We start from the raw sequence: 15,160 nt of genomic DNA, 5'->3' as shown, positions 1-15,160 counted from the left end.
TTATTATTATGATTTAGACGAACCTTAGTGAATTTAGTAATTTAACTTTAGTATACGGGGTAGTGAATTTAGGAGAAACCCACAACTAATCTCCCACAAGCTTTCCCTTTCCTCCTTTTATATTAAAATTACTTATAGTATCCACCGTATTCATTTCTAGAAGAATCGATAGTATAAACTTATATTTTTGAATTAAAGGAGTTACATCCTTATCATATTAATTTCACAACTTCATTAATAGGCAAGCATAAATTCGAACATATTTCAAGTAACTCTCCAGGTTTGAATAGATCACGTGTATTCTTAATTAATAGTGATTAAAGATAAAAACTGAGTAAAAAATCTGTTAGTTATTTTGTATTTTATTCATGCTTCTAAGATTTAAAGTCAATAAATACCTCATTGCTAATTCGTTAGATATTTATCAAACAATGCACAAACTCAGCTTTTCTTCTACTTATACACTTTTATGCAAATCTTATTTAAATAGCATTATTACCTAAAGTCTTTGTAACATTTATGGGTTTATTTTAAATGGCATTTGAAGTTTTCTTTTTGTAAACTATTATATTTTCTACAAATCTCATTCTAAATAGCATTTTTTAAAGCCTTAACAACTTTTATAAGTCTTAATCAAAAAATGACGTTTAAAGTTTTCTTTATACAAATTATTATATTTTTCTGTAAATCTTATTTTAATTAACATGATTTTCTTCTCAAAACATTAGCCGTATTTTAAGTTATTTTCTATAATTTAAACACTATATTTAACTTTAATTAATTAACCTAAGTTTGGTCGGATAACCGTAAGTTAACGGATTCTAAAGGATGCCTAAACCCTTCCCTTTAGGATAATATAGAGCCCTTACTTAGAATCACACTGGTTAAGCAGATTATTAATTGAGGTTTAGTTTTAACTTTGCCTTAGTTAAACTCTAGGTGTCCTAATTCACCGTTAAATTAATTAGGTGGCGACTCCTTAAAACAAAATAAACGGGAATCACCAATACGTCATACCCCCCTAAATCAGACCCGGTTAAAATGGGGTGTGACAGTCACGACCCAACTAGGGGCCGCGACGGGTACCCGATACTTGTACCGAGCACCCCTTATCTCGTATCGTACTTTTACTACTAGGTGGGCCGTATAGACTATACCGTATCTTTTTTTTTTCTGTTGCTTAACGCTAACATTAATGGCATAATTGTAGACATGGACTCATAAACTTTGCTAGCACATTATACAACGACGAGGACCACAAAAGTACAAAACATCTGACTGTACATATCTGTCTACGAGCCTCTAAACAAAGTACATCTACATATACAAGAAGGACCGGTTCTACCGTGCCCGAATATGTACACAAAAGTAGTACCAAGAAATTGAGGCTCCGGAACAACTGGAGCGCTGCCACAGTACTGCTGATGGAGCTTCTAAGAGTCAAATCTGTCTACCTGTTGACCTGCGCGGCATGAAACGCAGCGTCCACAAGAAGGGACGTCAGTACGAGTAATGTACCGAGTTTGTAAGGCATGAATAATAACATAAAAGAGATATAGCGCATGTCATGAAGTAGAAACATAACTTGTACATATAAGTGCACGTTGGCGGATACCATGCATGCTTAGCGCTGCGGAACGTGCAGCCCGATCCATATGTGCATATACTATAACGTATTGCTGCGGCACGTGCAGCCCGATCCATATACATATAATACTTTGCTTTCTTGGAAAACATTTCTTTTCATATATATATAACATAGAACATATCATATTGCCGAGGCGTCGGCTCCGATCCATTTAATCATATATCCCGCGTCCGGGCATCCCGCGTCCGGGACGATATCTTGTACCATACTCCAACGGATCAGGTGGCTATGCGTCTATAGCGCCTTCTCTTTCTCAATCTTCCCCATATACATGTACATATACTTATAACATCTAAGCAGCATGCATTAGAGCCCAAAGGAAATCATGTCCGTATCGGAGTGACATAAGGTCGGTAGTCCCCGATTATCTTATGGAATAACCATGGTCACTTTGTCTCGCCTTGGAGGAACTAGTAATATAAGGCAAGACTATAAATAAAGAGTAGTACTAAGAGAAGACATATAATAAGATCACAAACCTCATAAGGTGTCAACTTGTATTCTTGAAGTCTTTAGAAAGTAGAATCATGTTCAAAGAAATAAGATTGAGGATTAGGAACTAACTCTATTTTCTCATGTTCATATCGAGTCCATAATTCGAGATTTTCAACTATGAAATCATGTTCGTCATAATCATCACAAAAATATTCTCATTAGAATAGTTACAATACTTATCGTTCGATAAACGAAACAATTAAGAAAATCTGGGAATAACGGGCCCACCTCGGGTCAAATGAGGTGGCGTACACGATTTACATACGTTACATTTCATGACGTCACTTGTGAGAGTTTTAAGGTAGTCGGGTCCTATTTGTGCAAGTTCTAGATGTTTAGGCAATTTTTCCAATATTTTACACAATTTCTAATTCAATTCTACTGAATGAAAAAGGGGAAACTTTAAGTGCGGATTCCGGGAAATAGAGTTGTCCCCGAGGCTCGTACCCAACTTATTACGTTTAAGACATGCCATAGAAGGAAGGGTGAAGCCTTACATACCTTTTCCGATTCATACACGTCTCCAAAATCAAGTTTCAAGTTCGCCAAAATCTACAATTTGGTCACAATTACCAAATGTTAATTGTAAGGCTTTAAGATTTCAATCTTAACCAATACTTGTCTACAAAAATTTGGGCAGCATCTCCCCTATAAATACACCATCCCCAAAATTCAACTTAGCCAATTTTTAATCAACAACAATCCGGGAATTCAACCCGGCCAAACTATCAACACAATGACAACAACCATGACTACAAAACACAATATAACACAACTAGTCTTCTTTCCAACATAATGCAATAGCTTTCATTCCAACTTCACATTTCCAAACCAATCTCAATGTTTTTACATTCATTACTAATCAAGATCATTACGATATAATTCGGAAGCATTTCATATCGTTTCTACCAAATATTCACAAGATATACAAAATATACAAACTTTCCACCAAAACCATAATCCATCCAAAACTTCTAATCTTCAATCTACATATTCATAACATATTTCCATCTTCCAATTTCATCAACCATAATCATAATTTGCACCTTAATAATTTCATTTTCATAATTACATAAATCTACCATAAAATCACAAAACTTCTCATAACCACTTAACAACCAATCTTTCATGCCAATATGGACTATTATCCTTCCAAATTCACCAACTAACATAATAATTCACATTTAAAACTCCACTTCCATAATTACATAAAAACTTCATTAAAATCACATAATTTCCTATAACTATTTCCAATAATTTTCCATGCCAACTTGAACCATTTTCTTCCATTTCCAATATAAATTTCACCATAACCACAACTAGAATACAACATAAAATTCAACTCATATTATTTATACAACAATATACATATATGTCCACTTACATATATGCACACCCACTTTGTAAACTTCCATATTTCCATAAATTCTACTCATTTCTACATACTACAACATAAATCAACCTTCATAACATAATAAAAAGGGATTAATTCTTACTTTTTTCTACAATCTTCTTCACTTGACCAAGTTGTCAACTTGAAGAAACAAGTGCTCTTTCTTCCAAAATAATTACACCAAGTTGTAAAGGACCCTTGAATTAGTAGAAATACCACAAGAAAATAATTTTTGGAGAAAGATTTCAAAGGGCAAAATTTTGCAAGCTATGGCCGTATGGCCTTTAAGCTTTTGTTCTTCTTTTTGTTGTTTTTCTCTTTCTCAAATTTTCTTGAAGTTTCTAAGACTAATGATCCCTTCTAGTCTTATTTATCACATGAAAAATTAATTAAGTGACATGGGTTGGGCCAGGTATGGCCGGCCACCCTCACTTTTGGGCCTAAATTCGTTTTTTTATTTTTTTGGACCAACTCGGTTGATCCCGAGTTGGGCCTAGTCCACTGACCTTTCGACCTTAAAACGTCCATATCTCCTTGCACCGACGTCACCTGAGAACCCACTACCTATGGTTGGAAAGATAATTCAATTATCTACAACTTCTATTTCTTGGTATTTTTCCAAATTCCAAACTTATAATACCGTTTTTGCCCCTAAAAGTCAGATCACCCGAAAACGTTTTCTTAAAAATATTCGTTTGGAGGACTTCCACTTTGATTTGGCCCAAGGGTCCTTCTTGAGTTGTGTTTAACTTCACATATGTGATTCATATGACTTTTCAGATGTCCAAAAAAAATCTCGATGTGTGGGCCCCACCTCAGCTTACAAATAATCCGACGTAAAAAAAATACGGGATATAACATATTTGACCCTTATTTTTTTTCAACCCTCCATTTATGCAATATATTTTTATATCATATATATATTTATCTTTTTTATCTAGATATTTATAGACTCTTATTTAAGTTCATTAACATTATAAGTAGAATAATATTTTTATGAATTTGTGATAAAATCTAATTCTATTTTTAGACTTAAGTGACTAAAACGCCTCTGAATTTGACACGTTTTGCAACTTTAATTCTCAAACTATTGATGGACTTCAAGACACTCCTTAACTCAGCTAAATGGGTTTTATTACACCCCTGAGCTCATGATCCGGAGTGAGTGTAGTCACTCGCGGGTCCAGCTGTAATAAAAGGCTTATGTGGCCCTCCATGTGTAAAATATTAATGTCACATGACATTTTTATTCTATGTGTCCTCCACATAAATAAATTGTTTTGAAAAAAATGTAAAAGTGATTTTTTTTAAATAAAAAATCTAGAGCAATGAAATATTTATTTTACATTTAAAAAAATTAATTTAAAAAAAAAACTGAAAAACTGAAAAACTACACTTTTAATTAAAATATCTGTAAAAAAAGGATTTAAAAAAATGAAAACTTGATATTTTTTTAAATTGTCCTAAAAATCTAGATTTTCGCGATTCTTTTAAGACACTTCTTTAAAAAAGAACTAGAAAAATTGTTTTTTTTAAAATGTGGAAAACCCATTTTTTTTTAAAATAATCCCGATAAATTAGATTATTTTTAAATCTAGGAAAAAATCATCAGTTTTCCACTTTATTCTTAAAAAAAAAAATATCCCAGATTTTTAAAAAGTCCAGGTTTTTTAATTTTAAAAAAATCAATTTTCCAGATTTTTTGTAAAAAAAATAATGGGTTTCTCAGTTTTCAAGATTTACAAAGTTCCAGAATTTTTAATAAAAAATCTAGTCCAGATTTATTTTCAAAAATGGGTTTTCCACATTTAAAAAAAAATAGTTTTTCTGATTTTAAAAAAATATACTTTTTAATGAATTTTCCAAAATTGATTTTTCTTTTCTTTTTTTTGAAGAAAAAAACTGATGTGGCAACTCTCACGCGCCTGTTGGTGTGTAACTACACTTGTTATGCCATGTGGCAGCTCGGGGATGAATTAAAACCCATTTTGCCAAGTTTAGGAGTGTCTTGAAGTGCAACAACAGTTTGAGGACTAAAGTTGCAATTCGTGCCAAATTTGGGGGCGTTTTAGTCACTTAAGCCTATTTTTTTATTGTCATTTCAAAATTATATGCAGTATGTGTATATGTATGTACATGCATGTGTGTATATATAAGTTTCACTTCTCTCTTATTATCTATGGTTTATATAAATAAACAAGTGGTTGTCACTAATGGAATCTTTCTTAATTATAATAAAATTCATTTACAATATAAATAAACCATTCTTAAAAATTCTACTCTATTTTTTTTACATTATCTGCATAGAAATATATTTATAAAGTTATTATGACCTGTAATTTTTCACTTATATAAATAAATATTAAAGTTTTAATTATTTTTCTTTATTTATCTTTAGTAAAATTTTATCATTAATGGAGATGACACATAAATAGAGTATATATTAGATTTGGAGAGATTTGAATGTAATAAGGATTTTTAAAGTAGGTCAAACACCCTTAACTGAATAAGGATAAAGTAGGTCAAATACCCTATTAATGATTATTTGTTAAAGAGCATGTAAAACAAAAACAACAGATAATTTAATACGGAGAGAGTAATACGAGATAATATTCTGAAACGATACGTAAACAACAATCCAAACAAAGTGTAAGGGACTACTTTGAACTCGCACTCAAACATAAGGGACCATTTTTTTTTTTGTTTTTTTGTTTTTTTGAAACGGAAAAGGTCCAAAACTACCCTTAAACTATTGAAAAAGGCTCATAAATACCCTCCTTCCATCTTTTGGTCTAAAAATACCCTTCCATCCACCTTTTAGGTCTAAAAATACCCTTAAGGTTTGTTTTTGGCTCAAATATACCCTTTAAACTAACAGAATATGTTTTTTTGTTTTTTTATCGGAAAAGGTCCAAAAATACCCTTAATCTATTGAAAAAGGCTCATAAATACTCTCTTTCCACCTTTTGGTCTAAAAAAATATGAACGAAATATGTTTTTTTTTTGCATTTCATGAATAAAAAAATGAAATAGGAAATTATAATTTTTTTTTTTGCATTTCGTGTATTAAAAAACAAAATAGGAAATTATAAGTTTTTTTTCATTTCGTGTATTAAAAAACTAAATAGGATAAAAAAAAATTAATTTCGTTCATATAAAAACGAAATTGGAATATATATATATATATATATATATATATATTTTATTTATTTCGTTGGTATATATATTTTCCAAGTTCGTTTTTATATGAACGAAATTAATTTTTTTTATCCTATTTCGTTTTTTAATACACGAAATGAAAAAAAACTTATAATTTCCTATTTTGTTTTTTAATACACGAAATGCAAAAAAAAAATTATAATTTCCTATTTCATTTTTTTATTCATGAAATGCAAAAAAAACATATTTGTTCATATTTTTTTAGATCAAAAGGTGGAAGGAGGGTATTTATGAGCCTTTTTCAATAGATTAAGGGTATTTTTGGACCTTTTCCGATAAAAAAAACAAAAAAACATATTCTGTTAGTTTAAAGGGTATATTTGAGTCAAAAACAAACTTTAAGGGTATTTTTAGACCTAAAAGGTGGATGGAAAGGTATTTTTAGACCAAAAGATGAAAGGAGGTATTTATGAGCCTTTTTCAATAGTTTAAGAGAATTTTTGGACCTTTTCCGTTTTTGAAATCATTTTGTAAGACTAAAATACTGTCTATGCTTTTGCCAAGAAAAGTGTGAGAGAATCACAAATTTCATCACAAAATTCGATGTCGATTCTATGGGAGAAGAGCGGAACATGGAGGTGGATAGTTAGACAAACGAAGGAATCCAAGCCGTTCTTCATCGGATTCGCGACGGTTTGTGGTGTAGTTCCAGGGATAATAGGTTTCTGTGTTATGTCTGCTACTAATTCTCGCAGTCCTGAACTTGAAGCTAAGCTAAGGCAGAATGCTCGTCCTGAAACCCTAGTATGTTACTCTTAATACCACATCAATTTGTCCTTCATGTGTGTTGTACCTTCTGCAGTTTTGATTGTACTGGAAATTGTTTAGGGATTATTATTGATAATTGGTAGAGACTAGAGTTAATGGTCAAAAACACACTTGAATTATCGCTTTTTCGCGAGTTTCACAACCCAACTACCAACTATCGGTCCCGAACTATGAGCATGTACTCAACCAGGTGTGTTTTAATACATAGATGGTATAGATGGTGATAGTTCAGGTACGAATATTGATAGTGTTGTGCTTGAGTTCTTCATGTTTGTTGTACCTTCTGCAATTTTGATTGTACGGGAAATTGCTTAGAGATTATCAGTTCCATCACCTAGTAGTATTGTTATTACCAGATTAATTTGTGCTTCATGTGTGTTGTGCCTTCTGCAGTTTTAATTGCACGGGATATTGTTTTGGCATTATCACGTAAATTGACTTGGTGTTATCTGTTGTTATAGTGTAATTTTTTTTTTTTTGGTTGCAATTGGTAATGTCAATCTCCCCAATGGTTAGAAATAGACAAAGTAAATATTCCTCAGTATTAAGCTCCCGCTAATTTACTGTTATTACCGGAGCATGTTTCATTTGTCCAGTTTAGTAGCTGCATCCATATGTGCTGTACATTCTTCTCCGATGATTGTACTGGAAATTGATTTGTCATTATCATTAATTGAGCCGAGGGTCTTTTGGAAACAACCTCTCTACCTGTGAAGGTAGGAGTAAGGTCTGCGTACACTCTACCCTTCCCAGACCTCACTTGTGGGGTTACACTGGGTATGTTGTTATTTCCTAATGCGTGTTGCACTTCCTTTGCTGAATATGGTAACTACTCGTGTAACTTTCACCTGACCAGAGCAGTATGTGACAATGTGCTGCATATGCTTTTTACCTTCTGAGGTTATGACTATACCAAAACTTTAGTTAGGCATTATCAACTCCTAATGTGTATTGCCTTCCCTTTGACTTGTAATGGTATATACTGGAGAAAACTTTCATCTTGCGAGATCAGTATGTGCCTCATATGTCTACTGTACATTCTGTTGTGATGATTGTGCTTTTTGATGTGGCAAATTGAAAAAGTGCTCTAGCAGCATCATTTGATAATGTTTCTTGTTTTTGATGTACTTGTTACCTTTTGCAAGAAAATGATGTTTGGAGCTTTATTTTTTAGTGTGGATAAAGTAATCAATAATTAACATACAGAAAATAGCAATTGATAACCAATCTTGGTAGATAGAGAATGGATACTGTAAATGAATTGGATTACTTCTGAGCATTTGGCTGGAGCACCTCCTCTGTATTTAGGAGACACCATATGACAGAACAGGGAATTTAAGATATTAGATTGACAGGTGTATTTTCTAAGCAGTAGTATAAATAAATATTGAAATCATGGAATTCTACAAGAAGTGGACGCCTGGATGGTATGTTGAGGAACTGGGAATACATTATAAATGGTGCGGAAGAGGACTGGGTTGAAAGACTTTTTATTGAGAAAAGGTATGGCTTGCTATCTAAGGCAGTCTAGGGGACAGTCTCTGATCTCGATGGTTTCAACAAGGGCTTTTTGTTGAAGATGTTGAGTAATCATTAAGGAAGATTCGAAGACCACCTTCGAGTATTTCCTTAAGGAGGAGAAATTAAGATGATCACAGCATTTGAATATACCCATTTATGTCTTGTCTTTGTTGAACATTAAAACTGAGTTGTGAGCACTTTCACATAACTTTGGTTTACACCTACTGGCCACTTGCCATCTATGGGAACCAAAAGGAAAAGGATGGTACTGTGAAAATATTATTCTTACAAATTGCAGGATGTTGCTAGGATTTACAAATAATTTTATTGTTCACTTCTGTATCTTGTGCAATCTTTTCCATCTTGCCATCTTGCTCCAATAGTCCACAGCAAATACTTGTTGAATCTCTTGGCTTATGTAGTGACTTTTCCTGTTAGAATTATTGTTGCCTTTTGTTTGAAGGGAAGTTAGGGATGAAGGAAGTGACAAGTTTATGGTTATCATCTGGTACCAAATAGACTATTTGACTTCATCTTTACAGAAGATGATTGTTTCTTTTCATTCACAGTGATATCTTTTGGTCTCATTGGCTTACTTTTGTATCTTAGTACTTCGACTTATGAGTGGTGAATTCCTGAAGATATATTGTTTGGTTTTTTTCTAACAGATGATGGGTAAAGTTAATAAGGAGAGGTTGGCTGAGTACCTTGGCGAACTTCAGAGGAAGGAGAATACAAATGACAGATACGTTGCAGGAGAGTACCTTGGCGAACTTCCTTATTGGAGGAAGTAAGCATTTTCTTTGGTTTTTGTGGGGTCCAAACTTTCAGATAGCAAGTTGACATTAAAAAAAATCTAAAGTCCCAACTAGCCAATAAAATAACAAAGAAAAAGTTTTGTCCCTTTATTTAATTGATGGTGATTGTGCCTAGATTCTTTGAATCCATTTTTGCTTATTTTGAGGTCAAGATGCATTCACCAAACAGCTCCTAAAATTCTATGACTGGTCAGTTATCACGTGCATGGATATTTACTTGACCCGTTATTCCCACTTGCTCTTTATAATAATCCATTAATATTATTATAAATGATTTATATCTTAGCAGCCACCTAAAACCAGCCCAATGTTTCTTGAGTGCTCACTAGTTTTCAATAATTGATTAGAAGATGCTTTTATGGATTATCAACCCCAACACCAACCTTGAAAGCAAACTGTCTTTTGTATTTATTTAGTTGGGCAAATGTCTCCCCTGTAGATTCACATGAAATTTTTTTGGACTTTGTTAGCTCACTGTATTTAAGATAGTTGTTTTGACCGTAGAAAGCTAACAAGGTGATTTTTGCTTTTTGAAGCTACTAGGTAGCTCTAACTTTACCTATAGTTTGCATCTTCTTGATGCCTGATGCTAATGATAACAATTACTTCATCAAAAAAAAAAAGTTTTCAATAATTGATGTTTTTTTACCCATCTCCCTTTTCTCTCCTTCTAAAATATTTTCAAAAATTTTCACCAATTGTCTCTTTCAGAAACAATTGTTTAGTAAATGATCCTCCTTTTATTTCTGTTGCAACTTATGGAGTGGTCTAAAGGTCCTTTTGAACAAACTGAAAATCTTATGAGAAAAACATTAGATTTCTAAAATTTTGTAGATGTTAGACTACATTCTAATATTTTGTCAGTCCCTAGGGTTATATTTGTACAACTTTTTAGAATAGGGATAAAATTTAAATGATGACCTAAAAAAGGCACATTTAGGTAAATCACGGCCTTTTCTTTTTCTATTTATATACTACTATTATTCAGTCAGGATATATTGTCACAGTCCCTCCTCTTTAAGATGTCTGAAAATGACTTATTTTTAAAACAGACTTGCAAGATTAACAAAGGTAGAATAACGGTTATTTATGACAGAAATGACATGCCAAATAAGCGCTGAAAGGTTAAAATAAACAAATGAGTTTAAAGTCATGTGACATAGACCATGTTACTAAGGTTTATGTAAGGTTGTTTTGATCCTAATAATAAGACGAGAGTTTCTTACTGTGATAATTTGTTATGGATTTTGCAATCTCAAAAGGTTGCTCTTTATTGATAATTGAGCTTCAAGCAGCAACATACTCAATGTAAATGACATATAAAGTTGTTTAAGTGCATTTTGATGTAAATATTAATTTACAACATCGCTTGCTACAATTCTTCTTCTTTTAGTTTGATGAAATAATCTTTGCCTAAAAGAGGTTTAGAACATTGGTCATTCTTGTAATAATTCTTGTAATATGTGGAATCACAAAGAATTTTGTTAGCTCTTAAAACAACCTTATGAGAATACTGAGTCATTGTTTTCTATTTCTTATAGTTTTATTCTTTCAACCATTTAATTTAATGTAACTAACGAGGAGTTTATGATTGTTGATAACTTTCTGTTCTATTTTGATTAACCTACATTCTTCTTTTTAGTCCTTTGTTGATTAATCATCTTTTGCTATTCATATAGTAACCAAATGTTAAAATCAATTTAATTCCTCAGAGCTCACATCATAACACCACACAGTAGGAAAATAAGTGTGATTTGCTCAATTTGATTCTTTTTAGTTGCTATGTTGCTTGAATCCTCCAAAAATGCCACCACACCGTGTCGGATCCTCCTAAAGTCAGTTAATAACTTTTAGAGGATCCGACACACACTCGGCTGCATTTATGAGGATCCAAGCAACATAGGTTAGTTGATATTTCTTGTAGTATGGTACTTCTGTGCTTCTTGTAAAACAAGTAGATCAGTCGTTATTACCCCCATAGCCCAAATTAAAGAAGTTTACTACTCCGATAGACCAAAACAGATTTTATCACTGTAACTTTAATTTGAGTAGCAACATTCATACCTAGTCAAACAAAGACTTCAATTAAGATACCGGAACCAAAGGCGAGCAATTTAATCTGGAAAACAAGAAATTCTTTATGGTAGGTCTGTAATATATTTAAATTGTGTCAATGAAGACCTTAAGATACAGAACCAAAGGAAACCAAATGCTTTGTCAACTAAATTTTGTTTTCCGTGATACATATTTGTAGCAACCTAAGTATAGTCGCCATTAAAATGTTACTTTCTGTGGAGACTACAAGGGTCACACTAGAACTATCAGATTTTGTGGCTACCAATTTGAGTCGCCACGAAAATGCTTACTTTTTGCCTCTATTAGAGGGGTCGCCCGTAAAATATTCATTTCTTGTAGTGATTTTAATGTGGAAAAAAAGAGATCGTTAGGGTTGTAATTTGTAATATAATTCAAGTTTGACTTGACGTTAGGGTTTTCAGTTTCAATGGGGAGAGGAAGCTACAACTCAAAAGGCGTTGGAGATAGTAGCCGGGGAATAACAACGCTGAACTCTCAGCTTAGTTTCACTAGGCAAGAAGCTCTCTCTCAAATAGCAGAGGAAAATGAGGATGTTGAAGGGACCAGTACAGACAATGGCCATCGAAAATCAACACATTCTTATGCTACTGCAAGTAATTTCGCAATGGGTTCTTGGGAAGACAACAATTCTATAATGTTCTCTGTCGCACCGAGCAAACGAGCCAAGCTCATTAGCAATGACATTGCCAATGGGCTCGATGAAGGGGAAACTCAGGTAATATTACTGAAACTTTGTAAAAGAATTCTTTTCCCGGTGAAACTCTATTTTGTAGTAGCTAGTGTTAAAGGGTTGTGTTTTCTTTATCCTGGTATTTAACAGTAAGTTTGTGTACGCTCTACCCTCCACAGACCTCACTCGTGGGATTACACTGGGTATGTTGTTGTTGGTTTTTAACAGTATTTATGCGAAAAAAACGAGATCTCATATTAAAGATATTAAACTTCTGGTCTCATATTAAAGATATTAAACTTCTGGATGAAAAAAATATCATGTGCTTTGATTTGGTGTTCCCAAAATCTCAATTTCTTTCCTTCAACTCACTATTACTTGAAATCTTTCAAAACGTTGATTTAATTCTGCTTTTGACATTCATTTATCCCTATTTTCCTACCTTTCTTCTTTCTTCCAGCTAATAAACTTGATAAACACATAAACTTTCACTGTTTGAAGTCTGTGTTTTCAACATGTCAACGGCACTAGATATATTTCCTTTACATTTCCCCCTTAACAACCTCACTACTTATGTTGCTCGGACTATCCAAAAAGCAAAAATCCTTCCGTACGCTTGTCGGATCCTCCAAAAATGGTCTACTTTTGGAGGATCCAACACGCACTTGTTGACATTTTTGAAGAGTCCAAGCAACATAGCTTACTGCTATACTCCTGTATATGATTGTTTTCTTTCTGCAGCAGATTGTAAAATAGGCAAAATATTCCATGTTGGCATATTCAATCTTGTTTCTCGTGCGCAACTCTCACAAATATTGTTGAGAACTGCATTGTTATTACTTGGGAAGGATGAACTGATGTTTTTCGATTTTTGAACCATTTTCAGTTTCAGTTTGGCTTGTCTCAGACAGCACTAGAAATGGCGTCTATGGATAGATTGCTGCACATCCCTGAAGATTCTGTTCCTTGCAAAATTCGTGCCAAGTGTGGTTGTGCTACTCATCCTCGCAGCATTGCAGAAAGGGTGAACTTCAAATTTCTTAAGTCATTGCTTTACTTGGCCTTTTTAATGAACAAAGATAAAAATCCAATTGAACTCTATCAACTTATTCTTTCCTTGGTCCGTTTCATTTTATATGGCTTTGATTGGGAATGAAGCTTAAGAAAGATAGAAAGACTTTTCTATTTCCAAGTTGAATATATATAACAATACCAATTAAAATTTATTGTATAACTTGTAGTCTTTACTCTTTAATAAATTATGACATTCCTATGACTGCAAGAGCATGTCATTAGGATGGATTATTGTCAAAATAAAAAAAAAATGTCATTAGGATGAAATGAGAAGTATAAAGTTAAAGAGTTTCGGCTATAGAATTTATTCATTCTATTGGAAAAGACCACGAGTGAAACAGACGGAATAAAAAGATAGTCAATCAACTATATGAATTTCTCAAAAGAGCTTGTACCATTTGAGAACTTATATTACTCTAATGTTTTGATTAAGTGGTACAAAATAAGTTTTCCTTTTAGGTCAACAAATTAATTTAACCAGCATTACAGTCCTAGGGGTATAACCAAAAGTATCTATCGTGACTTCTATATGAGATAGATAATCCCATGATTGTGGTATAAAATTTATCCTGATTTTAAATTTAAACCAAATTTTATCAGGATAACCCACTTAATCCCTCTAACCCAACAGCTTGAAGATCATAAATTCAAGTGAAAATAATTAAAAAGAATTTTTTTATGGGATGTAGGTCTAATATATTTTCCAGAAAGTTAGTGATGAAGGAAAGATGATAAGCTTGCAAGATTAACCAGCCCACATTTATACCTGTCAATGAAGTAGTAGGATTATATTTCATATATTTTCTTTTTCTTATGCAGAATCTGAATACGGAACTTGAAAACTGCAAATGTGGATGTAAGAAATCAAGTCAATAACAGTGCCTACAAAATGGGAGAAAGCACTTTAGCTGAAGATTGACCTAAAGGATTTTTGTCACCATTGCTTCGTGGAAACTCAAAATTTGTACATAAGGAAGCAATTTTCATACTAGCTTTTTAACGCCAAAAGTGAACTCTCTTGGTCGTTTTTTTTTTTTTTTTTTTCAGTTAGACCGCGTATATGATTGTTTTGGATTATTTCTAGTTTTTTTTTTCCTCTAACATTTAAATTTTAATTCAGTTTTGGGTTTATTTATGTTTTTGGATTCTTTTCTTGAAGATCATGAAGCTAATTCATGGTGATAATTTCTTGATGATGGACATCTACTTCTCCATTTCATTCTTTGGTATCATAAATGGCAAAAGGGGTCAAATTTGGTCATTTACTATACGAAAATAAGCGATATGTCTAGTAAAAAAAATGTTTCGTTTTGCCTTTGTTATCAACGCCCCCGCGGCCCTCTCATGATTGGATTTGAATCAATACAGTGTTACCACTTACCAGCGATACTTTAGAAAATGGGATAGTTCAGGCATGTTGAGGCTTTTGCCTCTTTCTTTTTTATTTGGATAACATA

At 32.8% G+C, this 15,160-nt stretch overlaps 3 protein-coding genes across 3 annotated transcripts in view; all 3 read left to right on the top strand.

Moving 5' to 3' along the window:
- LOC132609575 (putative late blight resistance protein homolog R1B-16) overlaps positions 1–14,905 on the top strand; it is a 38,365-nt gene extending 23,460 nt beyond the window's left edge. The window contains exons 5-6 of the mRNA XM_060323624.1: positions 13,516–13,653; positions 14,523–14,905. The gene's annotated coding sequence lies outside the window, so the exon portion shown is untranslated. The remainder of the gene's footprint in view (positions 1–13,515; positions 13,654–14,522) is intronic.
- On the top strand, positions 7,299–9,838 carry LOC132610321 (uncharacterized). The gene is made up of 2 exons (XM_060324626.1): positions 7,299–7,499; positions 9,713–9,838. The coding sequence occupies exons 1-2, from the start codon at positions 7,299–7,301 to the stop codon at positions 9,836–9,838; spliced, it is 327 nt and encodes a 108-aa protein (XP_060180609.1).
- Positions 12,366–14,579, top strand: LOC132610317 (transcription factor bHLH128-like). The gene is made up of 3 exons (XM_060324624.1): positions 12,366–12,674; positions 13,516–13,653; positions 14,523–14,579. The coding sequence occupies exons 1-3, from the start codon at positions 12,366–12,368 to the stop codon at positions 14,577–14,579; spliced, it is 504 nt and encodes a 167-aa protein (XP_060180607.1).
- Positions 14,906–15,160: the final 255 nt, after the last annotated feature.

Source organism: Lycium barbarum, chromosome 9, assembly GCF_019175385.1.
Source record: "Lycium barbarum isolate Lr01 chromosome 9, ASM1917538v2, whole genome shotgun sequence".
NCBI lineage: Eukaryota > Viridiplantae > Streptophyta > Magnoliopsida > Solanales > Solanaceae > Lycium > Lycium barbarum.
The sequence above is the reverse complement of the archived record's forward strand: the minus strand, read 5'-3'. Positions and strand labels throughout refer to the sequence as shown.